General features: G+C 45.6%; 1 protein-coding gene across 3 annotated transcripts in view; it reads right to left on the bottom strand.

The window, feature by feature from the left end:
* The window catches only part of slc4a8 (solute carrier family 4 member 8), a 187,815-nt gene that overhangs the window by 76,352 nt on the left and 85,874 nt on the right, over positions 1-25,589 (bottom strand). For 2 of the 3 annotated variants that reach the window (XM_034166719.1, XM_034166717.1), the window contains exons 6-7: positions 22,002-22,178; positions 1,629-1,720 (exon numbers count right to left, since the gene is read on the bottom strand). In XM_034166719.1, the coding sequence (XP_034022610.1) occupies positions 1,629-1,720; positions 22,002-22,178 (269 nt within the window). The remainder of the gene's footprint in view (positions 1-1,628; positions 1,721-22,001; positions 22,179-25,589) is intronic. The other variant, XM_034166718.1, reaches the window with a different exon arrangement.

Raw genomic sequence — 25,589 nt, forward strand, 5'->3', positions numbered from 1 at the left:
ACGTCCTCCACAGACAGCGTGTAAAGGCACATGACCTGCCATTTCCTCCAACTGTCCATCACGTAACCCATCACATGTGTCCCGGCAGGACAGGTCGGGTCCTCCGCTCCCGAGTGTCTTGTAGAAAAAATAGTGTCAATTGCGTTCAGAGACCACTTTAACGGATCCATTTTTGCTGTTTCCAGAAGAGCAAAGCTGGCAGCCTCACAGACAACACGCCACAAAAGCAGGAAAGATAAGGAGGGAGGGAGAAGAGAAAAATGCGACCGTCTCGGCCGAGAGCAAGAAGGCAAAAAAAAAAAAAAAAACGTGCTGTGCATAATGGCGCAGGGCGCATTGGAGCAGCCAAGGGGCTATTCAAACGGGCTAAATGGTAACACATCACTCCTAAAAACAATCTTTTGTGTGTCAAGTGAGGTGAATCTGCCCTACGAGTGGATTTTGGTAAACCATGTGACGGTGAACCAATTCCGATTGGACACTCACATTGCTCACGTCATCACACAGCTTAGCTTCTATGAGGAGTTCAAAGATGGTGGATGGTGGCTCGAAAGTCCCAAGTTAACTTTTCAGCAAAAGTAAGTAAGTATCTATCTCATATCATTAAAAAGTTATTTATAATTTAGTAAAGCTTGGACTCAGCCGTCATATACGACGGCGTCGGCCCCAGTGGGCTAAACCCTTAGATCTTCAGCAAATGTATTTATAAAGAGAAATTGCATGAACTACACAAGTTTTTTTATTTTCTAATAAGTTTATTGAATGAGGAGAAACAAATGTTAAATTATTGTTATGTCGTAACTTAATTTTTGTTCAGCTTTTGTGACCCATCTTCATGAAGTTAGATGCAAAAATGTTGAAATTGGCCCTATCCTGCAATGATAAAGAATCCTTAAAAAAAAATTACTGGATCTGAATCGTGTTCCGGATATTACCAAAATTTAATGACTTCTAAGTTAGGCCAAGATACACCCCTGGTAAAAATTTCATTGAAATCTGTTGATGATTTTTTGAGTAATCCTGCTAACAAACCAACCAACCAACCAACCAACAAACAAATGGATGTGACCGAAAACATAACCTCCTTGGTGGAGGTAATAAAATGTTGCATTGTGATTGAAAGGGTTAAAAAATTTTTCACTGATCCTGAAAGGCAGCCGTTCTCATTTTAATGTCTCACTCACTCAAATACGTGCTTGTAAGTGTAAGAACCTGAATTTTGTTTCAGTTTGTCATTAGAATTAAGTATACTCAGATATGATACGGCACTTCTTAACTGTTACGAATGATTTAATATGCAAATAAATACACAACATTGTGCTTTTAGTCGCCAAATATCCTGACTCTTTGTAACTTTGTAGCGAGTGGATTTTTAAAATAAATGTGATGAAATGATGAAGAAAGCATTTTTTTCAAATTATTTTTTGAAATTCGGACCCTAAGGGGTTAATATCTAAATTTCCACAAAAGTGGCCGCTGTCCATCACTCAGATTATTGAAGACTTCTACTGACAATTCCAGGTTCACAAAAAATCCTTGTTTGGCTCACGGACTGTCATATTCACAGCACTAATCACATAAACGGTGAGGACAGAAGAATGTCACACATCCGTGATGGAAAAGCAAACCTTTGTGTGGTCCGTCTGTGTGCCATCCTGACCGGCACTGTTCTTGACCTCTGATTGTTCAGGCGGTGGCTGAGGAGACGTGACCAACCCTGCTGAAGAATAAGGTGACAAAGAGACAGAATCATAGTCTGCATGTGCAGTGCAGCAATTACTAACTTGCTCAGCACAACATGAATTTTAAAGCAAATGTGTGAAAGGAAACACACACATATTTGTTATGCCGTCCATTCTGGCAATGTGTTGCATGTTTGACCATGTGATGATTTCAAACTGTCTGTCAGCTTTCACTCTATTTTTAGTTTTCTCATTCTGTGGCGCTCAACAACTTTGACTTCTTTAACCATCGACTCATACCTGTAAAGTTTAATTTTTAATTTTTTTTTTTACATTCCATTTGGCATTTAAGGATTATTATTATTATTATTATTATTATGGGGAGGTGATGGTCTGGGTTCAAATCCCCGCCTGACTGGAAAATCACTAAGGGCCCTTGGGCAAGGTCTTTAATCACCTATTGCTCCTGGTGTGTAGTGAGCGCCTTCACTTCACTTTATTTGTGTCCCCCATGGGGCAATTAGTTTTGCAGCTTGAGAATACATTAAAAGCACATGACACACAGAACACATATCAGTACCATGGTGCAGCATCACAAACAATGACACAGTCCAAACATTAAAAAATACAGTCCATTAAAATGCTTCCACAGTTTTAACTCCTTCCTTGTCCTGTGTTCAGAACAGTAATGGCTGCAGGAACAAAAGAGAACTTAAATGTTACCCTTCACAGAGGGAAACCTGAGCCGTGAGCCAGAAGGTAAATATTGAAAATCACTAAAAAGAGGATGAGCAGAGTTCGACAGTATACTCAATGCTTTTCTCTTTACTTGTCTGTAGTATAGGTCAGACAACGTACTCTGTGGTACTCCCAGTACCTTTCCACTATTTTAACCAGTGAATTTTTAGCCTTAAGACTGAGATTCCCATACCAGCACAACATAGAAAAGGTTAAAACAGACTCAATACAAGATTTGTAAAAAAGAATCATAATAGTCTTATCCACTTGAAAATAAGACAATTTACGAAGGCAGAACAGATATTTGTTAAGGATTTTATATATATATATATATATGTTATCACTGTTAAACATTTGTACCTTCGTCTTCTGTCTTATGAAAACGGTGTTGTGCTGTTTGCACTTCACCCTGAGAATGTATGTGTTATTCAACCTTGTTTTAGCTTTGTCTTCTTTCTCATGAGAACGGTGTTGTGCTGTTTTGCACCTGTCTTAACCAAGCCTGAGAATTCAATTTTGTTTTAGCACTCTGGGGTCAATCTGAGCTGGGAATGAAGGGCTGGATGTACTTATTATTATAATATAACTTTGTTTTCGCAGCCTCTTAACGACTGGGAGTAAGAGAACGTTTTGACTGTTGTGATGTGGTGCTTAGTGTGAAGGAGTGTGAAGGACAGGACACTTCAGGCAGATGCAGAACAGCTGATAACTGCAACAGACGAACGAGATGTGCTGACCTGTGTAAAAGAAAGTGTCCTTCCTTACAGCTGCACTTATTGACGTATGCGTTTATGTTACGGGAAGAAACTTGTCTTGCGTCATCACCCCCACCCTTAGGACAAGTTTTTTGTTTATGTGATGAGGGCGTCTCTTAATAAAAAGAGCGGAAAAGCAGGCCAGACTTTAGTGTAGCCTTGGTGTACAGCCTGGCCGCACTCCGCGCGTAATATTTGACTTTCTGTCTCACTGGTGTTTCTTGACTCTGTTTGTCTTGTTAAAGGTTTAAAAATGTTTGGAGGAGAAAATACCCAACAATATTGTTGACCCTTTTTACACAACATGTCAGTATTAACATTAAAATTAAGCTTGTGGTCAATTATAGTCCCCAGATACTTATAAGTTTCCACAGACTCCACCTGCTGGCCCTTAATGAAGGTAGCCTGAGCTGGTGTAAGCTGTTGTCGGAAGTCCACAGACATATCTTTTGTTTTAGCCACGTTTAGTTGTAAATATGACTTATCACACCACTTTACAAAATCTTCCACCACCGGGCCATGATTATTCTCATGATTTTGTAAGAGACTAACACTGACAGTATCATCTGCAAATTTCAAAATAAAACGATTTTCGTGATGGCTTTGACAATCATTAGTGTACAATATGTACAGAACAAAGGGTGTCTGACATGCACCCATTTACTCTGACTCTCTGTGATTGGTCTGTTAAAAAAGGATGCTGCCTTGTATGGCAGCACCCTGACATCGGGGTGAATGTGAGGCATAATTGTAAAGCGCTTTGACCGTCTGATGCAAATGGAAAAGTGCTATATAAATGCAGTCCATTTACCATTTATTCAACTGTGCTCTTTAATTCATTGAATAAGTCTGACTTCTAAGTGACCTTCATGCTGGATTTGAGAACAGTGGTCAACAGTTACTGTGTGAGTGAATAAAAAAAATATTTTATATCTATGTTACTTTTGGAGCCAATATTCACTAACAACCCTAGAAGACTGTCTTGTTGTCAGATTTCGGCCCTGCTATTGTTCCAGTCAACGTGTGTCCTCATTCTTGGTTTAGCAGTTGTTTTGTTTTTGTCATTTGCTAAGTCTTACCATAGTTCCTGTCATACCTGATAGTCATACCATAGCTATCTTAGCTAATTATAGGCCAATCTCCAACCTTCCTTTTCTCTCAAAAATTCTTGAAAGGGTAGTTGTAAAACAGCTAACTGATCATCTGCAGAGGAATGGTCTATTTGAAGAGTTTCAGTCAGGTTTTAGAATTCATCATAGTACAGAAACAGCATTAGTGAAGGTTACAAATGATCTTCTTATGGCCTCAGACAGTGGACTCATCTCTGTGCTTGTTCTGTTAGACTGCAGTGCTGCTTTTGATACTGTTGACCATAAAATTTTATTACAGAGATTAGAGCATGCCATAGGTATTAAAGGCACTGCGCTGCGGTGGTTTGAATCATATTTATCTAATAGATTACAATTTGTTCATGTAAATGGGGAATCTTCTTCACAGACTAAGGTTAATTATGGAGTTCCACAAGGTTCTGTGCTAGGACCAATTTTATTCACTTTATACATGCTTCCCTTAGGCAGCATTATTAGACGGCATTGCTTAAATTTTCATTGTTACGCAGATGATACCCAGCTTTATCTATCCATGAAGCCAGAGGACACACACCAATTAGCTAAACTGCAGGATTGTCTTACAGACATAAAGACATGGATGACCTCTAATTTCCTGCATTTAAACTCATAAAACTGAAGTTATTGTACTTGGCCCCACAAATCTTAGAAACATGGTATCTAACTAGATCCTTACTCTGGATGGCATTACCCTGATGTCTAGTAATACTGTGAGAAATCTTGGAGTCATTTTTGATCAGGATATGTCATTCAATGCGCATATTAAACAAATATGTAGGACTGCTTTTTTGCATTTGCGCAATATCTCTAAAATTAGAAAGGTCTTGTCTCAGAGTGATGCTGAAAAACTAATTCATGCATTTATTTCCTCTAGGCTGGACTATTGTAATTCATTATTATCAGGTTGTCCTAAAAGTTCCCTGAAAACCCTTCAGTTAATTCAAAATGCTGCAGCTAGAGTACTAACAGGGACTAGAAGGAGAGAGCATATCTCACCCATATTGGCCTCTCTTCATTGGCTTCCTGTTAATTCTAGAATAGAATTTAAAATTCTTCTTCTTACTTATAAGGTTTTGAATAATCAGGTCCCATCTTATCTTAGGCACCTCATAGTACCATATCACCCCAATAGAGCGCTTCGCTCTCAGACTGCAGGCTTACTTGTAGTTCCTAGGGTTTGTAAGAGTAGAATGGGAGGCAGAGCCTTCAGCTTTCAGGCTCCTCTCCTGTGGAACCAGCTCCCAATTCAGATCAGGGAGACAGACACCCTCTCTACTTTTAAGATTAGGCTTAAAACTTTCCTTTTTGCTAAAGCTTATAGTTAGGGCTGGATCAGGTGACCCTGATCCATCCCTTAGTTATGCTGCTATAGACTTAGACTGCTGGGGGGTTCCCATGATGCACTGAGTGTTTCTTTCTCTTTTTGCTCTGTATGCACCACTCTGCATTTAATCATTAGTGATTGATCTCTGCTCCCCTCCACAGCATGTCTTTTTCCTGGTTCTCTTCCTCAGCCCCAACCAGTCCCAGCGGAGGGCTGCCCCTCCCTGAGCCTGGTTCTGCTGGAGGTTTCTTCCTGTTAAAAGGGAGTTTTTCCTTCCCACTGTCGCCAAGTGCTTGCTCACAGGGGGTCGTTTTGACCGTTGGGGTTTTTACGTAATTATTGTATGGCCTTGCCTTACAATATAAAGCACCTTGGGGCAACTGTTTGTTGTGATTTGGCGCTATATAAATAAAATTGATTTGATTTGATAGTTTAGTTCTGATCATCTATTTTTTATGTATAATACTTTGTCACTGGTTTTATTTTCTGTTTATCAGAGGGGAAACCGGGGAACGGTGAATCACGGGGCACAGTGAATCAGTAGCTATATCTGCAAAACTACATATACGAGGTCTATTAGATAATAAACCAACCCTTTTATTTATTTTTTTTTACTATATGGATTTGAATGACGTGCGATTACACCAATCATGCTTGAACCCTCGTGCGCATGCGTGCGTTTTTTCACGCGTGTCGGTGATGTCATTTCCCTGTGGGCAGGCCTTGAGTGAGATGTGGTCCCGCCCTCTCGGCTGAATTCCTTTGTTTCACACGCTGCTCGAGACGGCGCGCGTTGCTTTATCAACATTTTTTTGTACCTGTGAGGAATATCCGAGTGGACACTGTTCCAGAAATTAAGCTGGTTTTCGGTGAAAAGTTTAACGGCTAATGAGAGATTATGGGGTGTTTCTGTTGGTGTAAGGACTTCCCAAAAGCAGGACATCGTGCAGCGCTTCCAGGCGCCGTCGTCGGCCTGTTTCGACCTGAAAACATCCTAATTTAAGGCTTAATTCACCCAGGACATCGTGAGAGAACAGAGAAGATTCAAAAGAGGCTGGCATGAGGACTTTATGCGGACATTCCACTGTTTAAGGACATTTTTTAATGAAAGACGTGCGCGCAAATTCGCCGAGTCGTTTCCATGATGACTCGGCGAATCTGTGTGCGCCGCGACAGGAAAAACACCTCCGTGTTGAAAACCATTTGTAAAATTCAGGCGGCTTTTGATGGCTTTCAAAAAGTGAGTAACTGAGAAATTGTTTAACAGCTTGGGCATGTTCCATCTTGCCCGTTAAGGTTTCCAACACGGAGGTGTTTTTCCTGTCGCGACCCCCGCGGTCAGGTCCGGCCCGACATGCGACTCTGCCCGTACTTTCTTTCATTACAAAATGTCCGTTAACAATGGAATGTCCGAATAAACTCCTCATGCCGACTTCTTCTGAAAGTTCTCTGTTCTCTGACGACTTCCTGGATCAACAGAGCCTGAAATGTGGAAGTTTTCAACTTGAAACGGTGAGACGCTGCCGCCTCAAAGCATAGATCGCCGTCAGGCGCCGTGGGCTGTCCTCACGGCGACACTACCAGACCAAAATCTCTCATCAGCCGTTAAAATTTTTACCAAAAACCAGCTGAATTTATCGAATGGTGTCCACTCAGTTGTGCCTTACAGTTTTGAAAAAAATTTGATCAAACAAAGCAGCAGTCTCTGAGCCATTCCTAAACAATGAAAAAATTGACGAGAGGGTGGGCCACTCCTCACTCAAAGACTGTTCAAAGGGGAATGACGTAACCGACAGGCGTGAAAAAACTCTCCCATGCCCACGAGGGTTCAAGCATGTCTGATGTAATCACACATGATTCAAATCCATATGATTTTTGAAAAAAATAATAAGGTCGGATACTTTTCTAATAGACCTTGTACAACCCCTGGCAAAAATTATGGAATCACCAGCCTCAGACGATGTTCATTCAGTTGTTTAATTTTGTAGAAAAAAAGCAGATCACAGACATGACACAAAACTAAAGTCATTTCAAATGGCAACTTTCTGGCTTTAAGAAACACTATAAGAAATCAAGAAAAAAAACTGTGGCAGTCAGTAACGGTTACTTTTTTAGACCAAGCAGAGGGGAAAAAAATATGTACTCACTCAATTCTGAGGAATAAATTATGGAATCACCCTGTAAATTTTCATCCCCAAAAGTAACACCTGCATCAAATCAGATCTGCTCATTAGTCTGCATCTAAAAAGGAGTGATCACACCTTGGAGAGCTGTTGCACCAAGTGGACTGACATGAATCATGGCTCCAACACGAGATATGTCAACTGAAACAAAGGAGAGGATTATCAAACTCTTAAAAGAGGGTAAATCATCACGCAATGTTGCAAAAGATGTTGGTTGTTCACAGTCAGCTGTGTCTAAACTCTGGACCAATTACAAACAACATGGGAAGGTTGTTAAAGGCAAACATACTGGTAGACCAAGGAAGACATCAACGCGTCAAGACAGAAAACTTAAAGCAATATGTCTCAAAAATCGAAAATGCACAACAAAACAAATGAGGAACGAATGGGAGGAAACTGGAGCCAACATCTGTGACCGAACTGTAAGAAACTGTTGTGTGGGCCGCTGAAGAGGAGGTACTGCTGGCCCACCACCACCAGAGGGCGCCCTGCTTGGAGTGCGGGCTCCAAGCACGAGAGGGCGCCAGACCCAGAGGAAGTGACAGCTGTCACTCATCACACCAGCTGTCACTCATCTACACCAGTACTTAAGCCGGACTGCAACTCCACCTCCCCGCCGAGAAATCGACTACCGAGAGGTAATTTCTCTGCTGACTCATATCGTTGAGTAATTTCTGAACTTCTGTTGCAGCCGGTATCCTGTGGTGTTCGCCCTTATCTGGGGAAGTGGCGTGACGACGACGACTGCGCCACAGATAAGTGGTTAAACAAAGAGCTGCACGAGTGTGTGATTCGGAGGTGGAGGTTCTCCTCCTGACTGTGTACAGACTGTAGACCACTGAGTGTAAGGGCTTACACTCATTCATCTTGTCTCTGCTTTTTGCCAGCAGTACCAGGTTCGACAGCCGAAGACGGAGGTCACCTGGGGACTCGGGACTTGGCGGCTCCGGTGTTCTTCAGACCGTTGGTGGTGGAGGCCGTGTGGGACGCGGCCTCTCTCTCATCGGGGTCTTCTATCTTCGAGCCTGCCCACACGTCACCTGGTGTTAATTGACTTTGCAATTTCTGTATATTTAGTTGTGTATTGTCACAACATTAAATTGTTACCTTTTGGCTTACTCATTGTCCGTTCATTTGCGCCCCCTGTTGTGGGTCCGTGCTACGACACCTTCCCAACAGGATTTCTCGGCCAATCGTCATGGATTCCGAGGGGCGTCAGCTCGAGCGTGAACGGCCAATGGAAGAGCCGGGGGCGCAGGCATCAGCGGGAGGCGTGTTGAGTGAGCTGCAGCAGATCTTAACCGCCTTCACGGCTCGGTTGGATTTAGTGACCGAGCAGAATGTCCTCCTTAATCGGAGAGTGGAGGCTCTTGCCGCCAGGGTGGAAGCGCACGATCAGGGCGCTGCTGCAGCTCCTCCTCTGGCTGGTCCTGGGCCTGAATCAGACGTACCACTGGTCGTTCAACGAACCCCCCCACCGTCCCCTGAAGCATGCATAAGCCCTCCGGAACCGTACGGGGGCTGTGTCGAGATGTGCGCGGACTTCCTCATGCAGTGTTCGCTCGTCTTTTCACAGCCCCCTGTCATGTACGCATCAGACGCTAGCCGGGTAGCTTATGTTATTAATCTGCTTCGAGGAGAGGCACGCGCATGGGCTACGGCGCTTTGGGAGCAGAACTCACGGCTCCTAACGTCTTATACTGGGTTTGTACGGGAGTTCAAACAAGTGTTTGATCATCCCAACAGAGGCGAGACCGCTTCAATCGTGCTGCTGTCGATGAGACAGGGGCGCCGTAGCGCAGCCGAGTATGCAGTCGACTTCCGCATCGCGGCAGCGAGGTCCGGCTGGAATAACGTTGCGCTCCGCGCCGCCTTTATAAGTGGGCTGTCCCCGGTCCTTAAGGAGCACCTACTGGCTAAGGAGGAACCACAGGATTTTGACGGGCTTGTCGATTTGGTTATACGCTTAGACGACCGTTTGAATGAGCATCGTCGGGAGCAGGCCGGGGGGCGTGACCGGGCACGAGCCGTCCCTCCCCCTTCCGGTTCCGACAAGGTGACGTCGTCCCCACGCTTCACTGCCAGAGAGCCCCGTGTGGCTACAGCTCCCCCTGCTGAGGAGGCTATGGACACGAGCAGGGCCAAAGTAAGATCAAATGTCAGACAAAGGAGACTGGCCCGCGGGGAGTGTTTTGTCTGCGGCTCTTGTGAGCACATGCAGAGGGACTGCCCTGAACGGTCAAACTACAACGCCCGTCCTTAGAAACTGGGCTAAGGGTGGGCCATAACACACACGCGGAAAGACCCCGCAGATCGGCACGAATCCCAGTAACAATCCTTTGTGAGGAGTTAACCCTTCACGCCCCAGCACTGATAGACACGGGGTCAGAAGGGAATCTGCTGGACAGCAGATGGGCAAAGGAAGTAGGGCTCCCTCTGGTGGCTCTGCCGGCACCAGTGCAGGTGCGAGCACTAGATGGCACCCTGCTTCCATTAATCACACATCAGACACAACCAGTGACCTTGGTTGTGTCTGGGAATCACAGGGAGGAGATAGTGTTCCATGTAACACCATCTACCTCCCGAGTGATCTTGGGTTTTCCATGGATGGTGAAGCACAATCCCCGGGTCGATTGGCCGTCCGGGGTTGTGACGCAGTGGAGCGAAACCTGCCACCGGGAGTGTTTAGGATCCTCGGTTCCCCCCGGCACTACAGCTAATGAGGAGGTCAGAGTCCCCCTCAATCTATCGGCGGTGCCTAAGGAGTACCATGGTCTTGCTGACGTTTTCAGCAAAGATCTGGCGCTCACTCTTCCTCCGCACCGACCGTATGATTGTGCCATCGATTTAGTCCTGGGCGTTGAGTACCCGTCCAGTAGGTTGTACAACCTCTCACGTCCGGAACGCGAATCAATGGAGACCTACATCCGGGACTCCTTAGCTGCCGGGCTGATCCGGAACTCCACCTCCCCGATGGGTGCTGGTTTCTTTTTTGTGGGCAAGAAGGACAGCGGACTCTGTCCATGCATTGATTACAGAGGGCTGAACGAGATCACGGTTCGCAACCGATACCCGTTACTTCTGTTGGATTCAGTGTTCACGCCCCTGCATGGAGCCCAAATCTTTACGAAATTGGATCTTAGAAACGCGTACCACCTGGTTCGGATCCGGAAGGGAGACGAATGGAAGACGGCATTCAACACCCCGTTAGGTCATTTTGAGTACCTGGTCATGCCGTTCGGCCTCACTAACGCCCCCGCGACGTTCCAAGCTTTGGTAAATGACGTCTTGCGGGACTTCCTGCATCGGTTCGTCTTCGTATATCTGGACGATATACTCATCTTTTCCCCGGACCCTGAGACCCATGTCCAGCATGTACGTCAGGTCCTACAGCGGTTGTTGGAGAACCGGCTGTTTGTGAAGGGCGAGAAGTGCGAGTTCCACCGCACTTCTTTGTCCTTCCTGGGGTTCATCATCTCCTCCAACTCCGTCGCCCCTGATCCGGCTAAGGTTGCGGCGGTGAGAGATTGGCCCCAACCAACAAGCCGCAGGAAACTACAGCAGTTCCTCAGCTTTGCAAAATTTTACAGGAGGTTCATCAAAGGTTACAGTCAGGTAGTTAGCCCCCTGACTGCCCTGATCTCCACCAAGGTCCCCTTCACCTGGTCGGATCGGTGCGAAGCCGCGTTCTAGGAGTTGAAACGCCGGTTCTCGACTGCACCAGTTCTGGTGCAGCCTGATCCTGATCGCCAGTACATAGTAGAAGTGGACGCCTCTGACTCAGGGATAGGAGCCGTGCTGTCCCAGAGCGTAGAGGCTGATAAAGTTCTCCATCCTTGTGCCTTTTATTCCCGCAGGTTGACCCCAGCTGAACGGAACTATGACGTTGGCAACCGGGAACTTCTTGCGGTGAAGGAGGCTCTTGAAGAGTGGAGACACCTGCTGGAGGGGGCGTCGTTGCCCTTCATGGTTTTCACTGACCATCGGAACCTGGAGTACATCCGGACCGCCAAGCGGCTGAACCCCAGGCAAGCCCGCTGGTCTCTGTTCTTCGGGCGCTTTGACTTCCGGATTACATATCGCCCCGGGACCAAGAACCAAAAATCAGATGCATTGTCCCGGGTGCACGAAGAAGAAGCCAAAGCGGGGCTGTCGAACCCCACCGAGACCATCATCCCCGAGTCCACTGTCGTGGCCACCCTTACCTGGGACGTGGAGAAGACCGTCCGGGAGGCCCTGACCAGGAGCCCGGACCCGGGGACTGGCCCCAAGGACAGACTGTACGTCCCACCAGAGGCAAGAGCTGCCGTATTGGACTTCTGTCACGGGTCCAAGCTCTCCTGTCATCCCGGAGTGCGTAGGACCGTGGCAGTAGTCCAGCAGCGCTTCTGGTGGGCGTCCCTGGAAACCGACGTCCGGGACTACATCCAGGCCTGTACCATCTGCGCCAGGGGCAAGGCAGACCATCGGAGGACGACGGGCCTCCTCCAACCCCTGCCAGTGCCTCATCGCCCCTGGTCTCACATCGGCCTGGATTTCATCACGGGCCTCCCGCCGTCCCAGGGCAACACCGTAATCCTCACGATAGTGGACCGGTTCTCCAAGGCGGCCCACTTCGTGGCCCTCCCAAAGCTCCCGACGGCCCAGGAGACAGCAGACCTCCTGGTCCATCACGTCTTGCGGCTGCATGGGATACCTTCGGACATCGTCTCAGATCGTGGTCCCCAGTTCTCTTCACAGGTGTGGAAGAGTTTCTGCAAGGAGCTGGGGGCCACCGTGAGTCTCTCGTCCGGGTACCACCCCCAGACCAACGGCCAGGCAGAGCGGGCCAACCAGGAGTTGGAGCAGGCCCGTCGGTGTGTCACCTCCGCACATCCGGCGGCCTGGAGTCACCATCTGGCCTGGATCGAGTATGCCCACAACAGCCAAGTTTCGTCTGCTACCGGCCTCTCCCCTTTTGAGGTGTGTTTGGGGTACCAGCCCCCATTGTTCCCGCTGGTGGAGGGAGAGGTCGGTGTGCCCTCGGTCCAGGCCCACCTCAGGAGATGTCGCCGGGTGTGGCGGACTGCCCGCTCTGCCCTGTTGAAGGCCCGGACGAGGGCCAAGTCCCATGCAGACCGCCGACGGTCCCCGGCCCCCACGTACCAGCCCGGGCAGGAGGTGTGGCTGTCAACAAAGGATATCCCCCTCTGTGTGGACTCAACCAAGTTGAAAGACAGATACATCGGACCATTCCCTATCCTCAAGATCATCAACCCGGCCGCAGTGAAGCTCCGTCTCCCGGCTTCGCTGCGGATCCACCCTGTCTTCCACGTGTCCCGTCTCAAACCGCACCACACCTCGCCCCTCTGTACACCTGGACCCACGCCGCCTCCTGCCCGGCTCATCGACGGGGAACCTGCTTGGACGGTCCGCAGGCTCCTGGACGTCCGTCGTAAGGGCCGGGGGTTCCAATATCTGGTGGACTGGGAGGGGTATGGACCTGAAGAATGCTCCTGGGTGAAGAGGAGCTTCATCCTGGACCCGGCCCTCCTGGCCGATTTCTACAGACGTCACCCGGACAAGCCCAGTCGGGCGCCAGGAGGCGCCCGTTGAGGGGGGGGTCCTGTTGTGTGGGCCGCTGAAGAGGAGGTACTGCTGGCCCACCACCACCAGATGGCGCCCTGCTTGGAGTGCGGGCTCCAAGCACGAGAGGGCGCCAGACCCAGAGGAAGTGACAGCTGTCACTCATCACACCAGCTGTCACTCATCTACACTAGTACTTAAGCCGGACTGCAACTCCACCTCCCCGCCGAGAAATCGACTACCGAGAGGTAATTTCTCTGCTGACTCATATCGTTGAGTAATTTCTGAACTTCTGTTGCAGCCGGTATCCTGTGGTGTTCGCCCTTATCTGGGGAATTGGCGTGTGGCGTGACGACGACGACGACTGCGCCACAGATAAGTGGTTAAACAAAGAGCTGCACGAGTGTGTGATTCGGAGGTGGAGGTCCTCCTCCTGACTGTGTACAGACTGTAGACCACTGAGTGTAAGGGCTTACACTCATTCATCTTGTCTCTGCTTTTTGCCAGCAGTACCAGGTTCGACAGCCGAAGACAGAGGTCACCTGGGGACTCGGGACTTGGCGGCTCCGGTGTTCTTCAGACCGTTGGTGGTGGAGGCCGTGTGGGACGCGGCCTCTCTCTCGTCGGGGTCTTCTATCTTCGAGCCTGCCCACACGTCACCTGGTGTTAATTGACTTTGCAATTTCTGTATATTTAGTTGTGTATTGTCACAACATTAAATTGTTACCTTTTGGCTTACTCATTGTCTGTTCATTTGCGCCCCCTGTTGTGGGTCCGTGCTACGACACCTTCCCAACAGAAACCGCCTAAAGGAAATGGGATTTACATACAGAACAGCTAAACAAACGCCATCATTAACACCTAAACAGAAACAAACAAGGTTACAATGGGCTAAGGAAAAGCAATCGTGGACTGTGGATGACTGGATGAAAGTCATATTCAGTGATGAATCTCAAATTTGCATTGGGCAAGGTGATGATGCTGGAACTTTTGTTTGGTGCCGTTCCAGTGAGATTTATAAAGATGAGTGCCTGAAGAGAACATGTAAATTTCCAGTCATTGATGATATGGGGCTGCATGTCAGGTAAAGGCACTGGGGAGATGGCTGTCATTACATCATTAATAAATGCACAAGTTTACGTTGATATTTTTGAACACTTTTCTTATCCCATCAATTGAAAGGATGTTTGGGGATGATGAAATCATTTTTCAAGATGATAATGCATCTTGCCATAGAGGAAAAACTGTGAAAACATTCCTTGCAAAAAGACACATAGGGTCAATGTCATGGCCTGCAAATAGTCCGGATCTTAATCCAATTGAAAATCTTTGGTGGAAGTTGAAGAAAATGGTCCATGACAAGGCTCCAACCTGCAAAGCTGATCTGGCAACAGCAATCAGAGAAAGTTGGAGCCAGATTGATGAAGAGTACTGTTTGTCACTCATTAAGTCCATGCCTCAGAGACTGCAAGCTGTTATAAAAGCCAGAGGTGGTGCAACAAAATACTAGTGATGTGTTGGAGCGTTCTTTTGTTTTTCATGATTCCATAATTTTTTCCTCAGAATTGAGTGATTCCATATTTTTTCCCTCTGCTTGGTCTAAAAAAGTAACTGTTACTGACTGCCACAATTTTTTTTCCTGATTTCTTATAGTGTTTCTTAAAGCCAGAAAGTTGCCATTTAAAATGACTTTAGTTTTGTGTCATGTCTGTGATCTGCTTTTTTTCTACAAAATTAAACAACTGAATGAACATCCTCCGAGGCCGGTGATTCCATAATTTTTGCCAGGGGTTGTATATTTGCAGTGGTTATGCCATATTTTTTATGCATAAAGACAACCCCCTTATAAATTAGTGTTTTGTTTTTGGATACATTAAGGGTAAAGCTAAGTGGCAAGTGAAGTCAGTTTTTTCTTATCAAAAGTACATTTTGTGGATGTCAGTGTCTTTGTATTGATTTCTCACAACAAAGGAAAGGTGGCCCCAAAAAAATGTTATTAGTTAGAAGACTACCCCGTCCAACTGATGAGCATGTGTTATGTTTTCTCCAGACTATCAGGTATTTGATAACATGACTCATGTGTCACATGCACCCGGGGCACAGTGAATCAGTCTAGAAAGTGATTTACTAAGCCCCAGTATCAAGTGGATGACAAATATTGCTTGTTGAAGCTTATACATTTATTTTTCCATGAATTATTTCTATAATTTGTGTATACGAGGTCTGTTAGAAAAGTATCCGACCTTATTATTTTTTTAAAAAACCATATGGATTTGAATCACGTGCGATTGCGTCAGACAAGCTTGAACCCTCGTGCGCATGCGTGAGTTTTTCATGCCTGTCGGTTGCGTCATTCGCCTGTGAGCAGGCTTTGAGTGAGGTGTGGTCCACCCCTCTCATCTGTTTTTTATTGCGAATAAATGTCTGAACGATTTGGAGCTTTGCTGCATCAATTTTTTTCCAGAAACTGTGAGAGACCCCCAGGTGGACACCGTTCGAAAAATTAATATGGCTTTCAGGGATGATTTTATGGGGATTAAACAGATTACGGGGTGTTACTGCCGCTTTAAGGACGGCCCACAACTGCTGAGAGCCCGGCGCGCTCCCAGCCCCCATCGACAGGCTGACACCCCGCTGGAACAACCAGATCATTTCCAACGTGAAAGCTTTGTTGATCCTAGACCTCGTCTGACTTTCACAAAAAGGCAGAAGATGTGGACATCAGCACTTTTTCCGGCACATTCCACCGTTACAGGAATTTTTTTCATGGAAAGAAAAGTGGAGGGACGTGCCACGGCTCCGTTCATTACGTGGGACAAAACCACCTCGGTGTTGGTCTCACAGGACAGTTTTCAGGTGGATTTCAGACGGATTCCGGTTGCTTTCCAGTCGTGTGAATATCCGATTGTGATTGTGCATGAGCCTGGACATGCCAGAACATGTCCCGTGAGGCTTCATCACGGCGTTGCTTTGCGCCAAGCGGCTGCACCGCGACATGCGGAACTCCTCCGCACGTCTGTCTTAATGTGCCGGAAAAGTGCTGATGTCCACGTCTTTTCACAATTCCTGTGCTAGTCAGATGACATACCGGATCAAGACAGCATCCAGTTTAAAAATGAACGGCACATTTCACTGTTACAGGAGTTTTTGTCATGGAAAGAGAAGCTGCTCCACCGCGCGTCGCGGTGTTGAATCACCTGTTTGTTTTTGTCATATGTTGAATTACAGTAGTGTTCAGAATAATAGTAGTGCTATGTGACTAAAAAGATTAATCCAGGTTTTGAGTATATTTCTTATTGTTACATGGGAAACAAGACACCAGTAGATTCAGTAGATTCTCACAAATCCAACAAGACCAAGTATTCATGATATGCACACTCTTAAGGCTATGAAATTGGGCTATTAGTAAAAAAAAAGTAGAAAAGGGGGTATTCACAATAATACGTAGTAGTGTGGCATTCGGTCAGTGAGGTCATCAATTTTGTGGAACAAACACGTGTGAATCAGGTGTCCCCTATTTAAGGATGAAGCCAGCACCTGTTGAACATGCTTTTCTCTTGGAAAGCCTGAGGAAAATGGGACGTTCAAGACATTGTTGAGAAGAACAGCGTAGTTTGATTAAAAAGTTGATTGGAGAGGGGAAAACTTATACGCAGGTGCAAAAACTATAGGCTGTTCATCTACAATGATCTCCAATGCTTTAAAATGGACAAAAAGAAAGAGACACATGGAAGAAAACAGAAAACAACCATCAAAATGGATAGAAGAATCACCAGAATGGCAAAGGCTCACCCACTGATCAGCTCCAGGATGATGATGCTTACTTATTTTTTTAGTGTGTTGCAGGCCTGATATGCAAAAATGGATTATATTACAAAAATGAAATGAAGTTGACCATACAAAACTGAAATAATTTGGGTTCATGCTGTCTGAAAAGTAAATGTAAGGATCATTGCATTGTTTTTGTTTATTTGTTTGTTTGTACTCATACACAGTGCCCAGATGTCTCAGCCAGATGTCTTTGTGGAAGAATTAAGGTCCATTTCTTTAAGGTTCTGGGGCCTCATGTACAAAGCGTGCTTATGCACAAAAACGTGACGTACGTCCGTCTCCACGCCAATGTTCAGATATATCAAAAGTGAAATGACCATGGAAATGTGCGGTGCATCACGCAAAACTCCTGGCTGGCGTACACACTGCCGACACACAGAGGTGACACTGGGAACCGTTAATGGTGTCAAAACAAGAAGTCATTAGAGTGATGTGCACATCAGCGACACAGTGATGAGCAATTAACGCACCCATGTGTTTGCAATTATATAGATGGATATAAAACCATGCGCAAAGTGATGCGTGATGTGCATCACATATGTGAACGTGTGGAGTCGATATATCTGATTACATGGAAACCAGCTCTCTCTGCAAATTGCGCTTTAATGTTGGAATGTGATGTACCTGGATGACATTCGGCTGATTCCGTCCCAAACAGCTGGCATGGCTCAGCTCAAGGTTGAGTGGCACACTCCTGACTGATCGGCCAGCTCACACTGAACTGCCTCTGTTTCCAGGAAGCGCAGCATGGTCAGTACCTGTGTGGGCACAGACAACCTTCTGGCGTCTCGCCGTATTGTGCTCTGGGACGGCCGCAGTTCTGCGCACAACTCCAATGACAGTGGCCTTGGTAAGCAGAAGTCGTTTATGAGCCAATTATTGTCATTTTCAAGTAAATCCTCGCATTCCCTGAATTCATGCTCATGTCAGATTGCACCATATGCAAGGTCCTCTGATGCTAATGCAACAATTGTTAGTGCCATTTTGAGGCTGGTGTTTGACACGGCGCGCGATGGCAGCTGCTCAATCAATCAAACAACTTTATTAATCACACAGGGCAATTAAGTAGCTGCTTGTGTGCAAATAGTGTATTTGTGTAATTTATCTAAACGTAAGCCAGCGCAGCCACATTTGCGCATGTGTGCATTCAAATATATTTATTAATATTATTATTAAGGGTTTTTTATATTTGCTTGATGGTGAGCTGCAGAGCTTCTTAACAGGCTTCCTGTGTTCTGTATTTGTCAATAAACGTGTAAATGTGAATGTTACACTGTCAGCGGAGGCGCTCCTCAATTTTTTAACGTCAGTGTGTGCATGCTGTTTTGTGTGTTGGCCTCACATAGTCACGCTCCGTAGCTCCTATAAACATTTTCCCAGTTTCATGATGAATCTTTTTAACAGCATACCAAATAAACTGTCCCTGCGTGTCTCCATGTAATTTCCAGTCATCTACAGTATAATTTCTTTTCTGTGTTCATGTTGTCTTATGTGATGTCGTGGGGAATCTCTGCTCAAAGGGCCTATTTACATGAAATTGCATATTTAAATGGGGTGTGGCCAGGGAAGAGTTTGGTTCCACGTTCAGTGAGATATACAAACGGAATGTGCATGGATCCATGCCTATGGACACTTTCATACATCTGAATATTTTGTGCGTACGCCATTTTCTGGGTTTTGGCAAATGCAGTGTCCGTACACATCTAAAATGGATTATTTCGGTCCCGGAAAACCTGGACCCTCTGCAAGGCTCTCTGCCTCCTTGCTCCATCTAGTGGTGGTACATGATAGCTGCCATGTTTCAGTAGGAAATCCATGCAAGTCTTTGTACTCAACAAAAATATAAACGCAACACACTGATTAGACACCATGATTAGTGCACAGGTGTGCCTTAGACTGCCCACAATAAAAGGCCACTCTGAAAGGTGCAGTTTTATCACACAGCACAATGCCACAGATGTCGCAAGATTTGAGGGAGCGTGCAGTTGGCATGCTGACAGCAGGAATGTCAACCAGAGCTGTTGCTCGTGTATTGAATGTTCATTTCTCTACGATAAGCCGTCTCCAAAGTCGTTTCAGAGAATTTGGCAGTACATCCAACCAGCCTCACAAACGCAGACCACGTGTAACCACACCAGCCCAGGACCTCCACATCCAGCATGTTCACCTCCAAGATCATCTGAGACCAGCCACTCGGACAGCTGCTGAAACAATCGGTTTGCATAACCAAAGAATTTCTGCACAAACTGTCAGAAACCATCTCAGGGAAGCTCATCTGCATGCTCGTCGTCCTCATCGGTGTCTCGACCTGACTCCAGTTTGTCGTCGTAACCGACTTGAGTGTGCAAATGCTCACATTCGCTGGCGTTTGGCACGTTGGAGAGGTGTTCTCTTCACGGATGATGCGAAGGAGATGTGTTGCACTGCATGAGGCAAATGGTGGTCACACCAGATACTAACTGGTATCCCCCCCCCCCAATGAAACAAAACTGCACCTTTCAGATTGGCCTTTTATTGTGGACAGTCTAAGGCACACCTGTGCACTAATCATGGTGTCTAATCAGCATCTTGATATGGCACACCTGTGAGGTGGGATGGATTATCTCAGCAAAGGAGAAGTGCTCACTATCACAGATTTCGACTGGTTTGTGGACAATATTTGAGGGAAATGGTGATATTGTGTATGTGGAAAAAGTTTTAGATCTTTGAGTTCATCTCATACAAAATGGGAGCAAAACCAAAAGTGTTGCGTTTATATTTTTGTTGAGTATACATGAGGTCCCTAGTGCTTCTTGTCTTACTGTATAGTTGTGAGATCTAAGATGATGACTTAATGTCTGTGGTACTGTGCCTCATTGTTGATACTTTCCATACCTGGGCAGCCATCCAACACCAACATCAATGACAAGATCCAACACCGAATTAAGTGTGCAGGAACTGCCTTTGACCGGCTTCGCACCTGTGTTTTCGACAACAGAGACGTTCAATACGAGATGAAAATTCTCATCTACAAAGCTGTTTTATGGCAGCCCTGCTGAAAGGATCTGAGAGCTGAGCTTGGTTTCATAAAGCAGTCTAATCTTTTAGTCTACTAAACTTATTTAGTCGACTGTTAGTTGCCCAGCATTAGCTGTCTAATCTCCATTTCACATCGAATGCTAAATTGTAGATTTGCCGTTTTACGTTAGTCGATGGCCAAGAAAACGCCTCCAGTGCGCAAGAGTTTTGTTTGCTTCCAGGTTGGTTGTCTCCTACAACCATGACCGAGGTGGACAGAAGCAGTATTGCTGTTGAACCACAGTTTCCGTAAACATCTCCAATGGATTATTCCAGTGTTGGAACACCTGCACCCGCTGCAAGGCTCTCCTTCCTTCTTGTTCCATCTAGTGGTGGTACATGATAGCCACTATTTTTGAGGTAAGACACTGAAGTTTTGTTGACTAAAATATGATTAGCCTCCTTTGTACCAGGCAAAAAACTTCAGTCAGCTAGCACAAAACTTTAGCCGACTAAGTGCTTTGTTCAATGACTAATGTCAAAAGAGTAATTGACGACGTGAGATTAGTTGACTAAACAAGATTAGATTGCTTTATGAAACCGGGCTCTGGACCACCTACTGGAACCACCTGAAGAACCTCGAGCAATTCCACCAAGACTGCCTGAGGAGTATCCTCTGCATCACGTGGGAAGACTATGGTACCAACATGAGCATCCAAGCACCAGAGCACTGAGTGTGGGATCATCAAGAACCAGCTTCAGTGGGTGAGTCACATTGTTATGATGGATGATGCCCGGCTTCCAAAGCAGATTTTGTTCTCCCAGCTAAGTGAAAGAAAATGGTCCAGATGCAGACAGAAGACATACTACAAGGACCTCCTGAAGCATAACCTCAAGACCTGGGAAGAATAAGCGAGGGACCAAGCCAGCTGGTGAGCAATGATCCACACAGGAGTGGAAGTCTTCGAATGCACACAAAGAACACAGAGGAGAAAGAGGATGGAGACAGAGCAAGATCCTGACTGGCAGAAGCCTCCCTCAGCAACCATGTACAGCATTTGTCAGAAACAGTGTGTGTGTGTCAAGCCTATGCCAGTTCAGTCAGCTCCATGTCCACCATCCCATCTGGAATTCGAGCAAGAGACCATCTTCCTCACCACAAAGGGATTGCCATGACGACAACCTCATTGTTAAGAACCCCAGCGGCTGAATTTGGCAAAGGAGACACCCGTGTGTCACCTGGCTGTGACAGATAGATGTTTACTTTCGGAAGGTGGAGCTGGACCGGATGTCTTCCTGGGTGGTTGGCATTCAGGACCCAAGGCAGTTGTGTAATATGTTGGATGGTGCAACATGTGGCACGAGTGTATGATCTCAGACATGACCTGACTGTATACCATTTCTTGGTCTGTCATCTCAAAACATGGTTCATCTTTCAGTCTGTGAAGTAATAAATAAAAACCTCTTGTTATAAAGTGTCCTTATTCAATGGAATAAGCTGCCTGCCAACATTAGACATTTAATCAAAATTTTATTATTATTATTATTTAATTAATTTAATCAAATCAAAATGTAAACTTTTTTTTCACTATGTACATTCTTACAATGTTTCCTTTGGTAATTGTGAAGTCATGCAAATTAAACTAATTTCACTTTTAGATCTGCAGTGGTAAAAAAAAGTAGTATTAAATTCACTGATCTTCTATTTGCTTATTACCAGCAATTCAACTGCGAACATTGTGTTGACGCTATGAAGGCGGCAGTGTGTACTGGCAGGTGGTGTACCATATGTCACGCACCTGTCAGATGCGTCTCTGTCTGCTTGCGGCTCCCATCTGCAATAGAGCGCACCATAGGAATCAGGTTCTTTTTCTTCTCATTTTGGTGGTGGTGTCTCTTCAGCAAAGCCTCTCGCACTTTCACCCTGACACTGTCATCAAGCTCATGGGATGCCTCCTGGTGGTCTAGCACCATGTCTGCAACACATGGACAAACATTTATGAACAGAAAACCCGATGCATAAGAAACATACTTGCATCAGTCAATCAAGTGTGTGTGTATATATATATATATATATATATATATATATATATATATATATAGGGTGTAGTAGACTTTCATGCGCTAATATCCACATTGTTCTTTGATCTATACATGAGAGAAGTTACAAAGATTGCTCTCCCTCACCTCAAACTCCTTGTGTCTGATGCAGAGTAATTCATGCCTTTGTCTCTTCAACAATAGATTACTGCCTTGTTTTCTGGCTTACCACAGACAAGCATCAGAAGTCTTCAAATTTCTTCAAGAGTTGTGACTAGGAGAAGACCGTTTGATCATATTACCCCGATTTTGGTCTCCCTTCACTGATTTCCTGTCTGAGGTCAGATTTTAAGGTTTTGTCACTGACATACAAAATCCTTCATGTACCACTCACTCACTCACTCACTCATCTTCAACCGCTTTTCCGGGTTTGGGTTGCGGGGGCAACAGCTCCAGCAGGGGACCAAAGACTTCCCTTTCCCGTACCACATTGAACACCTCTGACTGGGGATCCTGAAGTGTTCCCAGGCCAGTGTGGAGATATAATCTCTCCACCTAGTCCTGGGTCTTCCCCGGGGTCTCCACCCAGATGGACATGCCTGGAACACCTCCCTTGGGAGGCACCCAGGAGGCATCCTTACCAGATGCCCAAACCACCTTGGCTGGCTCCTTTCAACATGAAGGAGCAGCGACTCTACTCCGAGCTCCCCACGGATGACCAAACTTCTCACCCTATCTCTAAGCCAGCCAGCCACCTTCCTGAGGAAGCCCATTTCAGCCGCTTGCACCCGCGATCTAGTTCTTTCAGTCATAACCCAACACTCATGACTATAGGTGAGAGTAGTCACGAAGATTGACCAATAGATCGAGAGCTTCACCTTTTGGGTCAGCTCCCTCTTCGTCACAACAGTAGTGCCTCCTTATCTGGCTGTGCTAATTAAACCTTGCATACTGGCCCATCCTCTGCATTCTCAGGATGCAGAATTACTGTTTCAAATGTTGAAAAGAAGTCAGCAGGCCACAGAGCTTTTTCTTATTGTGCAACTGTTCTGTGGATCAGTCTACCTGCTGAGATAAAATAGTCTGATTCCACTGATTCATTCAAATCCAGATTGAACACTCATCTGTTCTCTCTTTTGTATGATTAATATAGACTTGTATTAGGTTCTCCTCCAGCCTAAATTTATGCTGTTATTCAAGGAGCTGGACTGCAGCCAATTAGCTCTGTCGGCCTGATCAAGTCAGATCTCAGAAGCTACCTGGTTTGTACAACCCCAATTCCAATGAAGTTGGGACGTTGTGTAAAATGTACATAAAAACAGAATACAATGATTTGCAAATCCTCTTCAACCTATATTCAACTGAGTACACCACAAAGACATTAAAGATATTTAATGTTCAAACTGAGAAACGTTATTGTTTTTGTCCAAATATTTGCTCATTTTGAAATGGAGGCTTGCAATATGTTTCAAAAAAGCTGGGACAGTGGTGTGTTTACCACTGTGTTACATCACTTTTCCTTCTAACAACACTCAATACGTGTTTGGGAACTGAGGACACTCATGATTGGGTATAAAAGGATCATCCCCAAAAGTCTCAGCCAAAGATGGGGCGAGGATCACCACTTTATGAACACCTGCATGAAAAAATAGTCCAACAGTTTAAGAACAATGTTTCTCAACATTCAATTACAAGGAATTTAGGGTTCCATCATCTACAGTAATATAATCAGAAAATTCAGAGAATCTGGAGAACTTTCTGCACGTAAGTGGCAAGGCCGAAAACCAACACTGAATGCCCGTGACCTTCGATCCCTCAGGCGGCATCGCATCAAAAACCAACATCACTGTGTAAAGGATCTTACCGCTTGGGCTCAGGAACACTTTAGAAAACCATTGTCAGTTAACACAGTTCATCGCTACATCTACAAGTGCAAGTTAAAACTCTACCATGCAAGGCGAAAGCCATACATCAACATCATCCAGAAACGCCGCTGCTTTCTCTGGGCCCGAGTTCAATTGCAATGGACAGACGCAAAGTGGAAAAGTGTGCTGTGGTCTGATGAGTCCACATTTCAAATTGTTTTTGGAAATCATGGATGTCATGTCCTCCGGACAAAAGAGGAAAAAGACCATCCAGATTGTTACCAGTGAAAAGTTCAAAAGTCAGCATCTGTGATGGTATGGGGGTGTGTTAGTGCCCATGGTATGGGCAACTTAAACATCTGTGATGGCACCATCAATGCTGAAAGGTACATCCAGGTTTTGGAGCAACACATGCTGCCATCCAAGCAACGTCTTTTTCAGGAACGTCCCTGCTTATTTCAGCAAGACAATGCCAAGCCACATTCTGCACATGTTTCAACAGCGTGGCTTCGTAGTAAGAGTGCGGGTACTAGACTGGCATGCCTGCAGTCCAGACCTGTCGCCCATTGAAAACGTGTGGTGCGTCATGAAGCGCAAAATACGACAACAGAGACCCTGGACTGTTGAACAACTGAAGTCGTACATCAAGCAAGAATGAGAAAGAATTCCACCTACAAAGCTTCAACAATTAGTGTCCTCAGTTCCCAAACACTTATTGAGTGTTGTTAGAAGGAAAGGTGATGTAACACAGTGGTAAACATACCACTGTCCTAGCTTTTTGGAAACATATTGCAGGCATCTATTTCAAAATGAACAAGTATTTGCACAAAAACAATAAAGTCCATCAGTTTGAACATTAAATATCTTGTGTTTGTGGTGTATTCAATTGAACATAGGTTGAAGAGGATTTGCAAATCATTGTATTCTGTTTTTATTTACGAGGTCTGTTAGAAAAGTAGCTGACCTTTTTATTTTTTTCAAAATCTATATGGATTTGAATCACGTGCGATTACATCAGACAAGCTTGATCCCTCGTGGGCATGCGAGAGTTTTTTCACGCCTGTCGGTTACGTCATTCGCCTGTGGGCTGGCTTTGAGTGAGGAGTGGTCCACCCCTCCCGTCGGAATCTCTTTGTCTGAGAACGTCTTGAGAGACTGATGCTTTACTTGATCAAAATTTTTTCCAAAACTGTGAGGCACATCGAAGTGGACATCATTCGAGAAATTCAGCTGGTTTTCTGTGAAAATTTTAACGGCTGATGAGAGATTATGGACTGTTGCTGTCGCTTTAAGGACTGCCCACAGAGTGGGACGTCGCGACGCGCCCTGAGCCGCCGCTGTCTGCCTGTTTCGAGCTGAAAGCTTCCAAATTTAAGCCTCTGTTGACCCCAGGACATCGTGAGAGAACAGAGAACTTTCAGAAGAGGTCAGGATCAGCAGTTTATCCGGACAGTCCACTGTTAAAGGAGATTTTGTAATGAA

The sequence above is a fragment of the Thalassophryne amazonica genome, chromosome 3 (genome assembly GCF_902500255.1).
Source record: "Thalassophryne amazonica chromosome 3, fThaAma1.1, whole genome shotgun sequence".
In the NCBI taxonomy this organism is placed as follows: domain Eukaryota; kingdom Metazoa; phylum Chordata; class Actinopteri; order Batrachoidiformes; family Batrachoididae; genus Thalassophryne; species Thalassophryne amazonica.